The 19,802-nt window shown below is 40.8% G+C and overlaps 1 protein-coding gene and 1 long non-coding RNA gene across 2 annotated transcripts in view; one reads left to right on the top strand and one right to left on the bottom strand.

The window, feature by feature from the left end:
* The window catches only part of LOC134485248 (uncharacterized), a 58,776-nt gene that overhangs the window by 21,600 nt on the left and 17,374 nt on the right, over positions 1 to 19,802 (top strand). The window contains exons 3-5 of the long non-coding RNA XR_010063292.1: positions 17,459 to 17,532; positions 18,425 to 18,620; positions 19,075 to 19,128. This is a non-coding gene — a long non-coding RNA (uncharacterized LOC134485248). The remainder of the gene's footprint in view (positions 1 to 17,458; positions 17,533 to 18,424; positions 18,621 to 19,074; positions 19,129 to 19,802) is intronic.
* Positions 15,167 to 16,795, bottom strand: Olr385 (olfactory receptor 385). The gene is made up of 2 exons (XM_063281055.1): positions 16,761 to 16,795; positions 15,167 to 16,174 (listed from the first exon to the last, which is right to left on the bottom strand). The coding sequence occupies exons 1-2, from the start codon at positions 16,793 to 16,795 to the stop codon at positions 15,187 to 15,189; spliced, it is 1,023 nt and encodes a 340-aa protein (XP_063137125.1). The 3' UTR covers positions 15,167 to 15,186.

Genomic DNA, 19,802 nt, shown 5'->3' with positions numbered 1-19,802 from the left:
ACTGAAAACAAATCAACTTTGTAAAGGTTTTGTAAACCCAGGGAAGCTGAGCAAAGAGTGAATACAAGAAAGTGAACATTCAGAGCACATTTTACCATAACAGAAGGCACTGACGTAGGTATGGAGCCCAAAACAGTATAATAATCCAAAAGATACAAAGAAAATGACTACATGGCAGGTGGAAATTCTCTATTTCATGTAAATGAAGTAGAGATTCACATAGAAAGGCAGAATTGAGGAGCAAAAAGGCAAACAAAAGCAAGTCAGACATGCACTTTAAAGACATAAATAGATCGCAATTAATGGGATGCAAATTTTTGTGCTCAGTGAATGATTGAGAAACTTAATGACATACGGAGCAGCTGTATTAATGCAATACAAATACTATGTGTGATGAAATTACAGTTGTAAGGACCTCTGTCCTTAGGACCACATAAAAGTTCTCCAGTTTTACATGAGTGCAGAGGACTGATCTTAAAACCCACACTTTTCTGCCCATATGGAAGATGTCGATTTGTACAGAATGAAAATATAGGTAATATGAGAGTAGAGAGGTGGATTGGTGGGAGTATAAGTTTAAGCTGGGAGGGAGTGAGGGAGATGGGGTAGAGAGAAAGTTCACCAAAAATGTCATACAGATACTTGAAACTTATATCCAAATTATATATATATATATATATGTATATATGTATATATATGTATATATATATGTATATATATGTATAAAATTAAATAGTATTTTTCTTCTTAGTCTGTTTAAACACACACAACACTCACACACAAATATATGTCAACCAAATAATATTTATACATATACAAATATATTTATATGTGATTTACAATGATATATTTTAAATATATAATTTCATATATGATTGTCATCACATTACTTAAATGTTATAGAAAATTATATATTTTATAATATACACAGAATATATAATATATGAGTAATACATAATTAAATATAGTACATGAAGTTTTACATATCTTTTTTCTTTATATATAAAAATAACACACACATTATTTATATATGTATATATATGTATGTATTCTAAATGAGTGTCAAGAAGCTTTCAGCAGCTACAATGAAATATTGCATAAGAAGTGGAAGGAGGGAAGCCATTCTCACAAGACGGGAGTCTTATTTTAGCTTTAGCTTCAGGATATTCAAACCCAAGCTGAAGAGGCTCCATAAAAATTCTGCCCCTGGTAATGATGCTCATCAAAGCACAGCATAGGGCTGCTCTAGAACTTTATTAGAGCAATGCTTCCCTCAAACTCAGGATCTTCCTGTGTCCACCTCCTGAGAGTTGGAGTTACAGCTATGCACTACAGTGCCTAACAGCAATACAAGTCAACATCTAGGCACCTCACTATGTTGTCACTCTGGGCATCTTTAACTGTGGCAGCCTTTGGAATATCCCACCCACATTCAAACAATAGCAAAATGCAGTTTAAATAGTTGATTAAGGAATAATAAGGTACAGGGGGTTGAACCTGATTTTTTTCTGAATATTTTCGACTTGTGGCTTGTTGAACCCATGGTTTTGGAATGAACATATAGGCAGAGCTGATTGTATAAAATCCACTTCAAAATAAATTATGTACCTAAATGGGAATGTTCACACTATATCATCTCATTGGTCTAACTTTTTTGATCTAACTTTGGATTTATAATGGTTTTTTAAGACAGGGAATACAAAAGCACACATCAATATTATCAACTTATGTTCTCTATGAGCACCATTAAGACCATGAAAAGACCACACCAAATAAGAGGAAGCATTTAAAATCATATGTCTTCTTAGATACTTGTATGAAGACAATTTAAGATTCATGATTTAGTAGTCAAAGGCACATAGCTCCATTTAAAAGTGGCCAATCCAGCTTGTAGACCTTTCACCAGAAAACTATCAGCTTTACTCTATGACCTAATTCTGGGGGCTGGCCCAGGCCGATAGGTTCAGATAAGGTGGGATACATTGTTTGAACGAAAGTCAAAGACTGATGATCACTGACCTTGTAACTCTTTTTATTATTTTGAGCCAATAAGCAGTGGTTTCTTACTAATCTGTGGCCAAATGCCTCTGGCTTCTAGTAAAACACTTTTGTTGGCAGCAGCAGCGGATTAAGAAGAAAAAAGGCTTAATTGCTAGGACTTCTTTCTCTCTGCCTCAAGGACCTCTCCCTAGCCAGAAGTATGGAACTAGTTAACTCTTCATGAACCAGAGAGAAAAGAAAAGAAGAGCAAGAAAGAATGAAAGAAGTAAAATAAGATTCACACACGCAGAAAATATTCATTCTGGATGAAGCCAAAGAAAGCTGCACCATTGTTTATTTTTGGTTCTCAGTTCTTATGATCTCAGGATAATGGATCCCATGGTTCTCCAAGTATCTTTACATTCTGTAAGTTCATAGCAAGTTCAAGACAGTAGTTCATGTCATTAGATGACAAAGACTTACAACAGGAATGCTCACATGTCTTCCTATTAGTACAAGGGGTCAGTGGTGGGGATGGAGAGATGGCTCAGTGGTTAAGAGCACTGACTGCTCTTCCAGAGGTCCTGAGTTCAATTCCCAGCAACCACACAGTAGCTCACAACCATCTGTAATGAGATCTGATGCCCTCTTCCATGTGTCTGAAGATATGTATTGTATACGCATATAAATAAAATAAATAAATCTTAAAAAAGACCAGTACCTGACTAAACATTCATTTTAGACTTATAGGTTCATTATAAGTTTGAAGCAATATTTTTTTATGTCAGAAGTTAGCATGCTTTTGTCAAGAAAGAAAACATCTGCCTTGTTTCTTATTACTTTGAAATTTTATATAGATAAACTTGTCAATATTTTATTTTCTGTCCTTGGCATGATAATAAATTTTCCATTCCCAGTTTATGACCTTTAATTACCAGATAATAGCCTCATAACTGAACTAGAAGGAATATTTTCCCTGATTATACATTTGTTCCAAGTCTGCTTTCCTTTTCTAATGCAATTAGTGTGTAACACATAAAGGTTTACAGAGCTCTAATTGCAGCTTTTTATGTAGAGGGCTAAAATTACTTGTATAAATTTAGGAATTTTACAAAATCATTATTAAGAATTATGAAGTCATCAATTTGTCTCCATAGTATTACTACCTGAGAGTACAACTTCATGTTAATTTGCAGAAAATTTGCCCAATCAGATAGGTTAGTGCCCAGGAATCATTAGACTACGTAATAGTGACAGGAAAACCTTATTAGTAGCAAGAGTCAATCCCGGGATGAAGTCTCTTAGGACCTTGCCTCTGAGCTCACCCATTGCAGGGCATGCAAAATGGTGGGCCATCTCCAGAGAAGTCACTTGCATGACTTTATCCTTTCTTAGATGGCTTCTGACAACCTAGTCGATACTAGTAATAATAATAAAAGTGGAGCTAAGTCAAATTGTTCAACCTTAGTACTGATGAGTAGGATGTAGTCTTTGTGAAAGCCTATCACAAGGGGTTAGGTGGATTATCTGGTTGGTATTTGGCTGACATGAAAGCCCCGCTCCTTGGTGAGTGGTGTCCGTCTCCCTTGACTGTGATTTCCCTCTCAGCTGAGGTACCATTGGCACCCAGCAGACCCTGGCAGCAGGTGACTCTGTTCATGTCTTATAGTTATAGAGCGTCATTACAGGAAGTGGCAGGAGCTTGGAGACAAACAGAACAAAGTGCTAATCAGTATCTGAAGCTTGTGTTTATCTACTGAATAATCAGTTTGATTTGATAATGCCCCCTGTGTACAACTGGAAGATTATTTTCTTAAGCTACTGCAAATATAAATTCTTGTCTTTATACTGTCATTGTCTTCAAGCCAATTTCATTTTATTGGTGTCTCAGGCAATCAGAGACATTATCTGAAGCCAGAAATGACTGATTTTTGGGAAAGTCTATCATCACCTGCAGCCCACAGTGATGTATAAGGAGCAGAGGTGGGCATTTGTTTCAGCTCTTTACTCCTATTGACCTTCCAAAATATCTAATTTTTATAATGTACAGGTGACAGATGTACCTATCTTTTGGCAGAGAAATAAATTTTCCTTGTATTGTATCAGTATACTCTAATTATCTATAGTAAATGATAGAAGTAAATTACCTAATTAAAACTCGGGTTTATAGAACCAACCAAAATGCTTTTCCTAAGACTTCTTGATATCTTGATACTCTTCAGCATTTCATGAAATTATTGTCACTTTTGCCACAATGTTCATTGAAACCAGAGGATTTAGCAAATGTATTACTTTCCTTAAATTAACTTTACACTTAATGTATATAAAATTCTACAATGCAACCCTCATATTCCCATTTCCCAAATGATTTTTAGTGAACATAAATAACTTACAGAATATCACAACTGATTAGTGCCAGGCTTGCTTCGCCTGTTATTGATTTCACTGACTGTCTCCCAGGAAGAAGCCTCCTCATGCCATAAACGTTTTGCATTTAACTACCACCTAAAAGCACCTTTGATGCAAATGCCTTAGTAGTTGCCAAAGGGATGAATTAATATGACATTCTGTCCTTGAGAGACAGCACAACCAAAAATAGAAGTGATGAATCCATGAAAAGATTTTCTTGATCAAGATTAGCAAAGTGGAGTTACAGTTGGGAAGGAAACCAAGGACATTTATGGCCAATCTATCTTATTGCTACCTTCTAATGATTGCATACTCATTGATTCTTTAAAGAAACAGTGATGATTTATTACAAGGAATTTTTAAAAATAGTCATCATTGCATACCTGTTAGACCCCAAATGCTTATACTTCCCTTCACAGTGGCTGTGAATGATGGGTTAAGTTGTCCTTACCTTAGGAATTGTTCAACAAGCTCCCTATTTGTCACCACTCAACATTCCTCCAGATCTTTGGATTCTCAAGAGCATTTCTTGTGGAGCTGTGCTGCTTACAAATGTTTTAATGTGAAAGTTAAAGTCACTGGAAATGGTTATGAAGAGCAAAGAGGTAGGAAAAAGATATGGAGGAAGTCTGGGGCTATTGAAAGAGACACAAAGATGATAGAGTGGAGATTAAAAGAGGGTTATAAGAATAAAGGTTCCTTGTATTTTATTGTTGAGACTGAGATTTAATTATAAAGTCTTTCCTTTTCTTTCTCTCCTCAAACCCATCCACTATACTTTCCCACTCTCCTTCAAATTCCTGTCCTTTTTCATTGCCTGTTTTTGAACATTTATATTTTATTTTATTTTAAATCCTGTCCATTCAGACACTTTCTTGTCTGCTCTTTGCTCAGTAACACAAACTTAAATTAACTGCTGTTGTTGTCTCCCTTCTTGGCCACATTGTTGAACTAAGGAATGGGGTGAAGATCACCACTGATATGTTTTATTTTAAATAATAAATTTTGCTTTAAATAATTGAATGAAATAACCTGGATCTTTCTGGAAGATGAATTTGGAGGAAGTGGCATGGCCTTTACTTTATTGGCAAATAAATTAGTATAGTTTATTCCTTTTAGATTTGGTTTTAAGTATATACATATACACTATTGTAGAATTTCTGAAACAGAGCCCTGTACGCAGTTAAATTGATAAGGGGAACAAAAGGAAGTCTATTGCTCACCTCCTAAGACAAAGACGGAGACCTGACATAGATGTGGTTACTGCAGTTTTTCATGACACCACAGAGGCAATCCTTCAGCACATTCTCTGATTCACAGTGTAATATTACTATACAGGCAACAAAGCAGATAAGCTGAGAGGAAGTCACAGAAAGAAAATATTAAGTCATTGAAATGGACACAGACTGTGTGAAAAAATAACCCTGCATACTCCTAAGTAGGAATGGCAGGTGAAAATATCTATCTCATCACCAGCAGAATGGGTTCCCAGGGAGTTAAGATTTGATTGTGTGCTTAAGGGTACCTATTATTTATTTCTTGAAATAAGATAAGGATAGAATTGTGGAGGTAACAATCTTAATGGAAAACCACCATTCCAGCGATTCTCCATTCACCTCCCCAATAACCTCTCAAAACAGTCATTACTATAGCCTTATGAGTACAGGATCTCAGGTATATTTAAAAAGAGGGTGTGTCACTAATAGAGGAGAGAAGGATTTGTTTGTTTGTTTGTTTGTTTGTTTGTTGAGGTTTTCTTCAATGGCTGTCACTGCAGAAAGCTCTCAGCAGGGAACTGTTGACTTTGAATGTGTGTTTACATAAATATAGTTCTTTCCAAGCTTCATATGTTATCCCTCCCTCTCTCTCAGCTTCATCATTCATTTATTGTAAATTTGCCAGTCTGCTCACTTACTCACCAATAGAAATTATGCTAGGTCAAATGAAAAGAGAAAACTGTATTGAGCAATTCAAAATGATTATTGTATTCAACAACTTGGGGGGAAATATCTGTTCGTAGGAAAGAACCTGTAGTTTCTCCCCAGAGGATTTGTAAAATAGCTGTGGATTACTTTACACCACATGATACTAATGAGGCTTATAACATGACTAATCAGATGAGGCTGAGTCTTCTCAGGAAGCACGGCTTGCACAATTGGGAGCAAGGTAACTGTCTCTCATTCTGGCCTTACGTTTTAGAGGTGGTCAAAGGCAATGCTATAATACTTCAAAAAGCAAAGAAAACACCTTATAAAAATGCCATCTTGCCACCCCTGCCCACATCCCTGGCCCAAGAGGAAACTGTATAAGGCCTCTGGGCTCCCGTGGGGGAGGGCCCAGGAGCGGCAGAACCCCTGCCTGAGACACCTCTGGAACCTGAAGGAAACAGACCTGATAAACAATTCTCTGCACCCAAATCCCGTGGGAGGGAGAGCTAAACCTTCAGAGAGGCAGACAAGCCTGGGAAACCAGAAGAGACTGCTCTCTGCACACACATCTCGGACGCCAGAGGAAAACACCAAAGGCCATCTGGAACCCTGGTGCACTGAAGCTCCCAGAAGGGGCGGCGCAGATCTTCCTGGTTGCTGCCACCACAGAGAGCCCGTGGGCAGCACCCCACGAGTGAACTTGAGCCTCAGGACCACAGGTAAGACCAACTTTACTGCTGCAAGAAAGCTGCCTGGTGAGCTCGGGACACACGGAGCCAGAATTCCTCTAGGACCGGGCACGTCCTGTGTTTACCAGAAGTCCCTCACCCGCGGATCACGGCCCGCAGCAGCTCTCTGCTCCCAGACCCCGTGGGAAAGAGACCCAACCGCCTGGTCAGGTGGGCACTCCTGAGGCTGCAGAGCAGAAGAGACCACCAACACTGCCCACCCCTGCCCACATCCCTGGCCCAAGAGGAAACTGTATAAGGCCTCTGGGCTCCCGTGGGGAAGGGCCCAGGAGCGGCAGGACCCCTGCCTGAGACACCTCCGGAACCTGAAGGAAACAGACCTGATAAACAGTTCTCTGCACCCAAATCCCGTGGGAGGGAGAGCTAAACCTTCAGAGAAGCAGACAAGCCTGGGAAACCAGAAGAGACTGCTCTCTGCACATACATCTCAGACGCCAGAGGAAAACACCAAAGGCCATCTGGAACCCTGATGCACTGAAGCTCCCGGAAAGGGCGGCGCAGATCTTCCTGGTTGCTGCCGCCACAGAGAGCCCGAGGGCAGCACCCCCCGAGCGAACTTGAGCCTCAGGACCACAGGTAAGACCAACTTTTCTGCTGCAAGTGACCTGCCTGGTGAACTCAAGACACAGGCCCACAGGAACAGCTGAAGACCTGTAGAGAGGAAAAACTACACGCCCGAAAGCAGAACACTCTGTCCCCATAACTGACTGAAAGAGAGGAAAACAGGTCTACAGCACTCCTGACACACAGGCTTATAGGACAGTCTAGCCACTGTCAGAAATAACAGAACAAAGTAACACTGGAGATAATCTGATGGCGAGAGGCAAGCACAGGAACCCAAGCAACAGAAACCAAGACTACATGGCATCATCGGAGCCCAATTCTCCCACCAAAACAAACATGGAATATCCAAACACACCAGAAAAGCGAGATCTAGTTTCAAAATCATATTTGATCATGATGCTGGAGGACTTCAAGAAAGACGTGAAGAACTCCCTTAGAGAAACACAGGAAAACATTAATAAACAAGTAGAAGCCTACAGAAAGGAATCGCAAAAATCCCTGAAAGAATTCCAGGAAAACATAAATAAACAAGTAGAAGCCCATAGAGAGGAGAAAAAAAAGTCCCTGAAAGAATTCCAGGAAAACACAATCAAACAGTTGAAGGAATTAAAAATGGAAATAGAAGCAATCAAGAAAGAACACATGGAAACAACCCTGGATATAGAAAACCAAAAGAAGATACAAGGAGCTGTAGATACAAGCTTCACCAACAGAATACAAGAGATGGAAGAGAGAATCTCAGGAGCAGAAGATTCCATAGAAATCATTGACACAACTGTCAAAGATAAAGTAAAGCGGAAAAAGCTACTGGTCCAAAACATACAGGAAATCCAGGACTCAATGAGAAGATCAAACCTAAGGATAATAGGTATAGAAGAGAGCGAAGACTCCCAGCTCAAAGGACCAGTAAATATCTTCAACAAAATCATAGAAGAAAACTTCCCTAACCTAAAAAAAGAGATACCCATAGGCATACAAGAAGCCTACAGAACTCCAAATAGATTGGACCAGAAAAGAAACACCTCCCGTCACATAATTGTCAAAACACCACACGCACAAAATAAAGAAAGAATATTAAAAGCAGTAAGGGAAAAAGGTCAAGTAACATATAAAGGCAGACCTATCAGAATCACACCAGACTTCTCACCAGAAACTATGAAGGCCAGAAGATCCTGGACTGATGTCATAAAGACCCTAAGAGAACACAAATGCCAGCCCAGGTTACTGTATCCTGCAAAACTCTCAATTAACATAGATGGAGAAAGCAAGATATTCCATGGCAAAACCAAATTTACACAATATCTTTCTACAAATCCAGCACTACAAAGGATAATAAATGGTAAAGCCCAACATAAGGAGGCAAGCTATACCCTAGAAGAAGCAAGAAACTAATCGTATTGGCAACAAAACAAAGAGAAGAAAAGCACACAAACATAACCTCACATCCAAATATGAATATAACAGGAAGCAATAATCACTATTCCTTAATATCTCTCAACATCAATGGCCTCAATTCCCCAATAAAAAGAAATAGATTAACAAACTGGATACGCAACGAGGACCCTGCATTATGCTGCCTACAGGAAACACACCTCAGAGACAAAGACAGACACTACCTCAGAGTGAAAGGCTGGAAAACAACTTTCCAAGCAAATGGTCGGAAGAAGCAAGCTGGAGTAGCCATTCTAATATCAAATAAAATCAATTTTCAACCAAAAGTCATCAAAAAAGATAAGGAAGGACACTTCATATTCATCAAAGGAAAAATCCACCAAGACGAACTCTCAATCCTAAATATTTTTGCCCCAAATACAAGAGCACTTACATACGTAAAAGAAAACTTACTAAAGCTCAAAACACACATTGCACCTCACACAATAATAGTGGGAGATTTCAACACCCCACTCTCATCAATGGACAGATCATGGAAACAGAAATTAAACAGAGACGTAGACAGACTAAGAGAAGTCATGAGCCAAATGGACTTAACGGATATTTATAGAACATTCTATCCTAAAGCAAAAGGATATACCTTCTTTTCAGCTCCTCATAGTACTTTCTCCAAAATTGACCATATAATTGGTCAAAAAACGGGCCTCAACAGGTACAGAAAGATAGAAGTAATCCCATGCGTGCTATTGGACCACCACGGCCTGAAACTGGTCTTCAATAACAATAAGGGAAGAATGCCCACATATACGTGGAAATTGAACAATGCTCTACTCAATGATAACCTGGTCAAGGAAGAAATAAAGAAAGAAATTAAAAACTTTTTAGAATTTAATGAAAATGAAGGTACAACAAACCCAAACTTATGGGACACAATGAAAGCTGTGCTAAGAGGAAAACTCATAGCACTGAGTGCCTGCAGAAAGAAACAGGAAAGAACATATGTAAGCAGCTTGACAGCACTCCTAAAGGCTCTAGAACAAAAAGAAGCAAATACACCCAGGAGGAGTAGAAGGCAGGAAATAATCAAACTCAGAGCTGAAATCAACCAAGTAGAAACAAAAAGGACCATAGAAAGAATCAACAGAACCAAAAGTTGGTTCTTTGAGAAAATCAACAAAATAGATAAACCCTTAGCCAGACTAACGAGAGGACACAGAGAGTGCGTCCAAATTAACAAAATCAGAAATGAAAAGGGAGACATAACTACAGACTCAGAGGAAATTCAAAAAATCATCAGATCTTACTATAAAAACCTATATTCAATAAAACTTGAAAATCTTCAGGAAATGGACAATTTCCTAGACAGATACCAGGTATCGAAGTTAAATCAGGAACAGATAAACCAGTTAAACAACCCCATAACTCCTAAGGAAATAGAAGCAGTCATTAAAGGTCTCCCAACCAAAAAGAGCCCAGGTCCAGACGGGTTTAGTGCAGAATTCTATCAAACCTTCATAGAAGACCTCATACCAATATTATCCAAACTATTCCACAAAATTGAAACAGATGGATCACTACCGAATACCTTCTATGAAGCCGCAATTACTCTTATACCTAATCCACACAAAGATACAACAAAGAAAGAGAAATTTAGACCAATTTCCCTTATGAATATCAACGCAAAAATACTCAATAAAATTCTGGCAAACCAAATCCAAGAGCACATCAAAACAATCATCCACCATGATCAAGTAGGCTTCATCCCAGGCATGCAGGGATGGTTTAATATACGGAAAACCATCAACGTGATCCATTATATAAACAAACTGAAAGAACAAAACCACATGATCATTTCATTAGATGCTGAGAAAGCATTTGACAAAATTCAACACCCCTTCATGATAAAAGTCCTGGAAAGAATAGGAATTCAAGGCCCATACCTAAACATAGTAAAAGCCATATACAGCAAACCAGTTGCTAACATTAAACTAAATGGAGAGAAACTTGAAGCAATCCCACTAAAATCAGGGACTAGACAAGGCTGCCCACTCTCTCCCTACTTATTCAATATAGTTCTTGAAGTTCTAGCCAGAGCAATCAGACAACAAAAGAGGGTCAAGGGGATACAGATCGGAAAAGAAGAAGTCAAAATATCACTATTTGCAGATGATATGATAGTATATTTAAGTGATCCCAAAAGTTCCACCAGAGAACTACTAAAGCTGATAAACAACTTCAGCAAAGTGGCTGGGTATAAAATTAACTCAAATAAATCAGTAGCCTTCCTCTACACAAAAGAGAAACAAGGCGAGAAAGAAATTAGGGAAACGACACCCTTCATAATAGACCCAAATAATATAAAGTACCTCGGTGTGACTTTAATCAAGCAAGTAAAAGATCTGTACAATAATAATTTCAAGACACTGAGGAAAGAAATTGAAGAAGACCTCAGAAGATGGAAAGATCTCCCATGCTCATGGATTGGCAGGATTAGTATTGTAAAAATGACCATTTTACCAAAAGCAATCTACAGATTCAATGCAATCCCCATCAAAATACCAATCCAATTCTTCAAAGAGGTAGACAACAATTTGCAAATTCATCTGGAATAACAAAAAACCCAGGATAGCTAAAGCTATCCTCCACAATAAAAGGACTTCAGGGGGAATCACTATCCCTGAACTCAAGCAGTATTACAGAGCAATTGTGATAAAAACTGCATGGTATTGGTACAGAGACAGACAGATAGACCAATGGAATAGAATTGAAGTCCCAGAAATGAACCCACACACCTATGGTCACTTGATTTTTGACAAAGGAGCCAAAACCATCCAATGGAAAAAAGATAGCATTTTCAGCAAATGGTACTGGTTCAACTGGAGGGCAACATGTAGAAGAATGCAGATCGATCCATGCTTATCACCCTGTACAAAGCTTAAGTCCAAGTGGATCAAGGACCTCCACATCAAACCAGACACATTCAAACTAATAGAAGAAAAACTAGGGAAGCATCTGGAACACATGGGCACTGGAAAAAATTTCCTGAACAAAACACCAATGGCTTATGCTCTAAGATCAAGAATCGACAAATGGGATCTCATAAAACTGCAAAGCTTCTGTAAGGCAAAGGACACTGTCGTTAGGACAAAGCGGCAACCAACAGATTGGGAAAAGATCTTTACCAATCCTACAATAGATAGAGGCCTTATATCCAAAATATACAAAGAACTCAAGAAGTTAGACCGCAGGGAAACAAATAACCCTATTAAAAAATGGGGTTCAGAGCTAAACAAAGAATTCACAGCTGAGGAATGCCGAATGGCTGAGAAACACCTAAAGAAATGTTCAACATCTTTAGTCATAAGGGAAATGCAAATCAAAACAACCCTGAGATTTCACCTCACACCAGTGAGAATGGCTAAGATCAAAAACTCAGGTGACACCATATGCTGGCAAGGATGTGGAGAGAGAGGAACACTCCTCCATTGTTGGTGGGATTGCAGACTTGTACAACCATTCTGGAAATCAGTCTGGAGGTTCCTCAGAAAATTGGACATTGAACTGCCTGAGGATCCAGCTATACCTCTCTTGGGCATATACCCAAAAGATGCCTCAACATATAAAAGAGACACGTGCTCCACTATGTTCATCGCAGCCTTATTTATAATAGCCAGAAACTGGAAAGAACCCAGATGCCCTTCAACAGAGGAATGGATACAGAAAATGTGGTACATCTACACAATGGAATATTACTCAGCTATCAAAAACAACGAGTTTATGAAATTCGTAGGCAAATGGTTGGAACTGGAAAATATCATCCTGAGTGAGCTAACCCAATCACAGAAAGACATACATGGTATGCACTCATTGATAAGTGGCTATTAGCCCAAATGCTTGAATTACCCTAGATCCCTAGAACAAATGAAACTCAAGACGGATGATCAAAATGTAAATGCTTCACTACTTCTTTAAAAGGGGGACAAGAATACCCTTGGCAGGGAAGGGAGAGGCAAAGATTAAAACAGAGACTGAAGGAACACCCATTCAGAGCCTGCCCCACATGTGGCCCATACATATACAGCCACCCAATTAGACAAGATGGATGAAGCAAAGAAGTGCAGACCGACAGGAGCCGGATGTAGATCGCTCCTGAGAGACACAGCCAGAATACAGCAAATACAGAGGCGAATGCCAGCAGCAAACCACTGAACTGAGAATACGTCCCCCGTCGAAGGAATCAGAGAAAGAACTGGAAGAGCTTGAGGGGCTCGAGACCCCAAAAGTACAACAATGCCAAGCAACCAGAGCTTCCAGGGACTAAGCCACTACCTAAAGACTATACATGGACTGACCCTGGACTCTGACCCCATAGGTAGCAATGAATATCCTAGTAAGAGCACCAGTGGAAGGGGAAGCCCTGGGTCCTGCTAAGACTGAACCCCCAGTGAACTAGACTATGGGGGGAGGGCGGCAATGGGGGGAGGGTTGGGAGGGGAACACCCATAAGGAAGGGGAGGGGGGAGGGGGATGTTTGCCCGGAAACCGGGAAAGGGAATAACACTTGAAATGTATATAAGAAATACTCAAGTTAATAAAAAAAAAAAAAAGGAAAAAAAAAGAATTAAAAAAAAAAACTGCAAAGCTTCTGTAAGGCAAAGGATACTGTGGTTAGGACAAAACGGCAACCAACAGATTGGGAAAAGATCTTTACCAATCCTACAAGAGATAGAGGCCTTATATCCAAAATATACAAAGAACTCAAGAAGTTAGACTGCAGGGAAACAAATAACCCTATTAAAAATGTGGTTCAGAGCTAAACAAAGAATTCACAGCTGAGGAATGCCGAATGGCTGAGAAACACCTAAAGAAATGTTCAACATCTTTAGTCATAAGGGAAATGCAAATCAAAACAACCCTGAGATTTCACCTCACACCAGTGAGAATGGCTAAGATCAAATACTCAGGTGACACCATATGCTGGCGAGGATGTGGAGAAAGAGGAACACTCCTCCATTGTTGGTGGGATTGCAGACTTGTACAACCATTCTGGAAATCAGTCTGGAGGTTCCTCAGAAAATTGGACATTGAATTGCCTGAGGATCCAGCTATACCTCTCTTGGGCATATACCCAAAAGGTGCCCCAACATATAAAAAAGACACGTGCTCCACTATGTTCATCGCAGCCTTATTTATAATAGGCAGTAGCTGGAAAGAACCCAGATCCCTTCAACAGAAGAATGGATACAGAAAATGTGGTACATCTACACAATGGAATATTGCTCAGCTATCAAAAACAATGACTTTATGAAATTCGTAGGCAAATGGTTGGAACTGGAAAATATCATCCTGAGTGAGCTAACCCAATCACAGAAAGACATACATGGTATGCACTCATTGATAAGTGGTTATTAGCCCAAATTCTTGAATTACCCTAGATCCCTAGAACAAACGAAACTCAAGACGGATGATCAAAATGTGAATGCTTCACTCCTTCTTTAAATGAGGAAAAAGAATACCCTTGGCAGGGAATAGAGAGGCAAAGATTAAAACAGACACAGAAGGAACACCCATTCAGAGCCTGCCCCACATGTGGCCCATGCATATACAGTCACCCAATTAGACAAGATGGATGAAGCAAAGAAGTGCAGGCAGACAGGAGCCGGATGTAGATCTCTCCTGAGAGACACAGCGAGAATACAGCAAATACGGAGGCGAATGTCCGCAGCAAACCACTGAACTGAGAATAGGACCCCCGTTGAAGGAATCAGAGAAAGAACTGGAAGAGCTTGAAGGGGCTCGAGACCCCATATGAACAACAATGCCAAGCAACCAGAGCTTCCAGGGACTAAGCCACTACCTAAAGACTATACATGGACTGACCCTGGACTCTGACCTCATAGGTAGCAATGAATATCCTAGTAAGAGCACCAGTGGAAGGGGAAGCCCTGGGTCCTGCTAAGAGTGAACCCCCAGTGAACTAGATTGTTGGGGGGAGGGCGTCAAGGGGGGGAGGATGGGAAGGGGAACGCCCATAAAGAAGGGGAGGGGGAGGGGGATGTTTGCCCGGAAACCAGGAAAGGGAATAACACTCGAAATGTATATAAGAAATACTCAAGTTAATAAAAAAAAACTGTAGATGCCACAAACTGAGTTTTAACCCAAATTCACTTATAGTTTGTAAACAAGACATGAACAATCTGCTCCTGGATTTGCTTGGTCTTGATTCCGTAAATGATAGGGTTCAGCATAGGTGGAACCAGAATGCAGACATTAGCCAACAGGATGTGGATGTGAGGTGGGATGTGGCGCCCAAACCTCTGTGTAAGTGTTGTGAAGATCCCAGGGCCATAGAAGAGGATAATGACGCAGACATGGGAGCCACATGTGTTGAGAGCTTCGTGGCGAGCATCCTGGGAAGGCATGCGGAAGATGGATCGGAGGATCAGCACATAGGAAAGAAAAATTAACACAACATCTAAGACCACTGTGGATATGAGGACAGAAAACCCACACCACATGTTTACTCGGATATTGTTGCAAGCATATTTAGCCAAGCCTATGTGTTCACAATAGGTGTGTGGAATAATATTATTTTTGCAAAAAGTTAGTCTTTTCAGAAGAAATATTATGGGGAAAATTGTACCATAGCTTCTCAGAAAGATGGTCATTCCAATTTTCCCAATCAGGGAATTTGTGAGAACGGTGCTATATCTCAGGGGGTAACAAATGGCAATGTAGCGGTCAAAGGCCATCACCAGCAAGATCCCAGACTCAGTGATGAAGGTGGAGTGGAGAAAGAAGAGCTGAGTGATGCAGCGATCCAGGGAGATCTGCCCGGCATGGAACCAGAAGATGGACAAGGCCTGGGGAACTGTGGATGTGGACAGCACAATGTCTGCCCCCGCCAGCATGCAGAGGAAGAAGTACATGAGTCCATGGAGACTGGTTCTTGTGAGGATAACAAAGATGAGCAGGCTGTTCCCAAGCAGGGCAGTGACATAGGAAACGAAGAAGGGGATGGAAATCCACATGTGCTGGTCCTCTAGTCCGGGGATGCCCAGCAAGCGGAAGACTGTGTGACTTACAACAGTGCGGTTTAAAGTAGTCACACCCAGAAAAACTTCTGCAGATGTCAATCCTCCAGTTACAGAGCTGGGAGGAAGTATGTATTTTTTGTGCTATCACTGGGAGCTCTTGTAGCTTTCCACACTTTCCATCTTCTTTGAATATGTAAGCAAGAAACACAAAGGAGAAAGATGATGTACACCCCAATGAGAGACATCATTCCGCACACCTCAGTGACAAACCATCAAACCGTACACAGGATGAGTCACTGATGCGTGGGGAGCTGGACCTCAAGTGTAGGAGCAAACCGTAAGGTGAGGAATAAAAGAGAAGAGAAGAAGTGGAAGCTGACACAGAGCAATGGACAACGGTTCTGAAATGTTCTCAGTCCAAAGTAGCTGAGAGGTGGGGGATGGGGAGTGGGGATGGCTGGATGCCACATACTTTTCCTTTCAATAAAGATTTTTGAGCACTCCTTCAAAAAAAAAAAAAAAACCTTGTTGGTGCTTTGACTTCTCCCTCTAGCCCATCAGCAGAGATCCCTGCTGTAGCTCTGCTTTTTCCTTTTACTACCTCCTGAATCTTGAGACATTTTAACTTCTGCTCAGTTTAGTGACAGATGGTCTTGGGCCTTGGTGGACAGAGAGAGGCATCTTTGCCGTGGGATACCCACTTTTTCCTCTTCTTTTCCTTGTAACTAAAGCTCATTTCCCTACTCATCCGTTCAGCAGACTCATCCTTCACAACCCATTTCCAAGCTTAGCAATTATCCGGGAGACTTTCAATGCCTGGTACAGTGCTGCAGACACTGCAGCTGAATAAGCAAAGGAATCTAGGCCTTGAGCCTTGTTTAAGAGGCTCTAGCCCCTGTGCCATTAGCAGAGGAGCCAGTGTTAGCCAACGGAGGAACAAAGGAGAGATGGATTTTTTAATTGTTATTTACTGTTGAGATTGTAATTTAATTACAACATTTTCCCTTCCCTTTCCTTCCTCCAAAGCCTTCCTTGCCTGCTTTCCTTCAAGTTTATGTCCTCTTTTATAGTAATTGTTATGGAATGCATATATGCTTTCTATATGCATATATATTCATAAACATAACCTTGTCTGTATAATGTGACTTGCGTGTATGTTTTCAGGACTAATAGCTTGAGACAGTGCAGTCGATTGGTATGCTCTTCCCTTGGTGGAAGGGGCTATTTCTTTTGCTTCTAGCTTTACTCAATTGCCTGTCATTCCTTGTTCAGAGTTCAGGCCTCATGTGCCCCATCCGGTTTGCCAGGTTTATTACTGTCATCTTTTTAATTATTATTTAACTTTGTATTGATTGTTGTGAATTTCACATGATGCACCCCAATCTCGCTTATCTTCCAGATCTTGGTACCCACCCGCTACCCTTGCAACCTCCCCGGCAAATGAAAAAAAAAAATCTTGTTGTGGAAGCTGAGGTAGGTCATAGTGTATGCGCTTTTACTCACACTTATAACTCGCAAATGTTCATTGCAATGAGACGGTCTGGTTGGAGGCCTCTAGCTTCTGCTACACTATGAATACTGGATCTTTTCAGATGTCTGTTGTTGTCCTGTGTCAGAAAGATCGTGCAGCTTTTGATCTGTAAGACTTGACCCTTCACATGCCCCAGCAGTTCATAGATAAGGTAGATGTTGGTTTGGGCCAACTCAAAGCTCTGGATGTGGGCCAGGGTGGTAACTTAGCTGGTCAGCCTGCCAGCTCTCCTGCACCCACTACCAGAGACAGCTCTCCTGTACAGCCCCATTAGGTCCATCAGTGCCAGAACCAGCAAGGAGTAGAGACTGTTCTCTGGCTCACCCACACCCTTGTCAGCAGGGTGTGCTGTACAGGGCAGACAGGTGTAGGGCCCTGGTCTCCTGAACATAGCTGCTGGTGATGGACAGGGTCATCTCTGTCTCTCTCATGACCTTGGGGCCAGCATTTCTGCCTGTCATAGGTAGCAAGGGGCAAGTGAAGAAGGAAGGCATCTTTCCTTTGCCTACACTACCCATGCAGTCAAATTGCAGGACTTGCTCTTCCTTCCTTATACCTTGGAGTTGGCTCACCCACACCCCTGCCACTAGGGTCAGCTCTACTATGCTGTCCAGGCAAGCTCTCCTGAGTGCCCCTGAATGTGAGGAACAGAGTCAGCTCTCCTGCTCTCAGGATTCCAAGGTCATTTCCCCTGCCCGTCACAGGTGGCAAGGGCAGGTAGGCACTGTTATGGTCATCCCTGCTCAGTTCATATTTGAGTGGTCTCATTGGTAAGACTTTACATATGAAGCATCTAATGCAAAAACCTATAAATATTTATCCTTCTGATTACAGGTAAGTATAGTCTTCAACCATTGTCATGGAAACTCTTCTTTGTAACAGATGAAAACGACCACAGAAAAGCACAACCAGTCAAAATGTAGAGTTGTGGACCCCTGATCTGATGGACACATCTATAAAACACTTCCATAGCTGAGGCTCAGGAGAACTGTGGAAAGAATGATAGATGCATCTTTTATATCAGAAGAAGGTAATAAGTAGAGGCTAATGTCCCCCGACCACTGTAACCCTCATTTCTCCAAGCTGCTGCTTGCCTTTCACACCTGACAAGGTCAATGTAGAAAAGGGCCAAGTAGCATAAAATTTCTGGAAAAAATTTAAACAATGCACCTAAAATTTAATTATGTAAGCGTGACTGTTTGCCATTGTGAAGTGCTACAGGAACAATACAGCAAAGATAAACAAAGGATTTAATTGCAGACAAAGCTTGGTAAGTTCTGAGCTGTCACAAAGCAAGCAGCTGAAGGGGATACAAGGAGGAATACTCTGCAGGACAGAGGCCCACTAGGGGTACCAGTGCTCACCAGTGTATATTGACCAACCAATAAATACAGTGTGGTGACAGCGTTGATGAGTTTCTATTAGGTGGTCACTAAAAGAGTGGGTGCTGTGCCAAGGATTCATGTTTACTAATTCTCTTACAGAGCTGAATCATGGAACGAAAGGTGACGACTAAGGCAAAGAGCCATAATTCAAATGTAAGTGACATCTATGAATATTTTATAGGGCTATAGCTTTGCATTTATAAGAATTTGCAAGTTCTTACCTATGTGTAAGAAGTAAAGGATAAGTTTGGAGAGAGAGAGAGAGAGAGAGAGAGAGAGAGAGAGAGAGAGAGAGAGAGAGAGAACAGAGAATATCTTCTAACCAGCCAAAGACAGGTACAGTTCTGAAAGTATGGGAAGTGAGCCTCCTAGAAGACATGAATGCCTATAAACTTCTTATTCCTACTCACATGAGGATGTTCCAAAATTCCATACCATGTCTGAAACAGGGTTTTCAGATGGCATGGCCATCCAAACAAGGCAACTACTTCATTGGATGCCCAATTCATCAACAATCTCTCAAGATGAAATAAAACAACAACAACAACAAAAAAAAACCAACAACACAAAAAAAATCAAGATGGCATTTTTTTTATTAACTTGAGTATTTCTTATATACATTTCGAGTGTTATTCCCTTTCCCGGTATCCGGGCAAACATCCCCCTCCCCCCTCCCCTTTCTTATTGGTGTTCCCCTCCCAACCCTCCCCCCATTGCCACCCTCCCCCCCCACAGTCTAGTCTCCCTGCGGTTTAACTTCTTGAGTTCTTTGTATGTTTTGGATATAAGGCCTCTATCTGTTGTAGGATTGGTAAAGATCTTTTGCA

Source organism: Rattus norvegicus, chromosome 1 (genome assembly GCF_036323735.1).
Source record: "Rattus norvegicus strain BN/NHsdMcwi chromosome 1, GRCr8, whole genome shotgun sequence".
NCBI lineage: Eukaryota > Metazoa > Chordata > Mammalia > Rodentia > Muridae > Rattus > Rattus norvegicus.
This window is presented reverse-complemented; position numbering and strand designations above follow the sequence as displayed.

Excerpts from the sequence above, each read along its gene's own strand:
- Olr385 (XM_063281055.1), bottom strand. The coding sequence starts at position 16,795 with ATGAGCTTTAGTTACAAGGAAAAGAAGAGGAAAAA. Across the intron at positions 16,175-16,760 it reads AAGGAAAAGAAGAGGAAAAA|CTCTGTAACTGGAGGATTGA; the intron begins GTGGGTATCCCA and ends ACTTCCTCCCAG.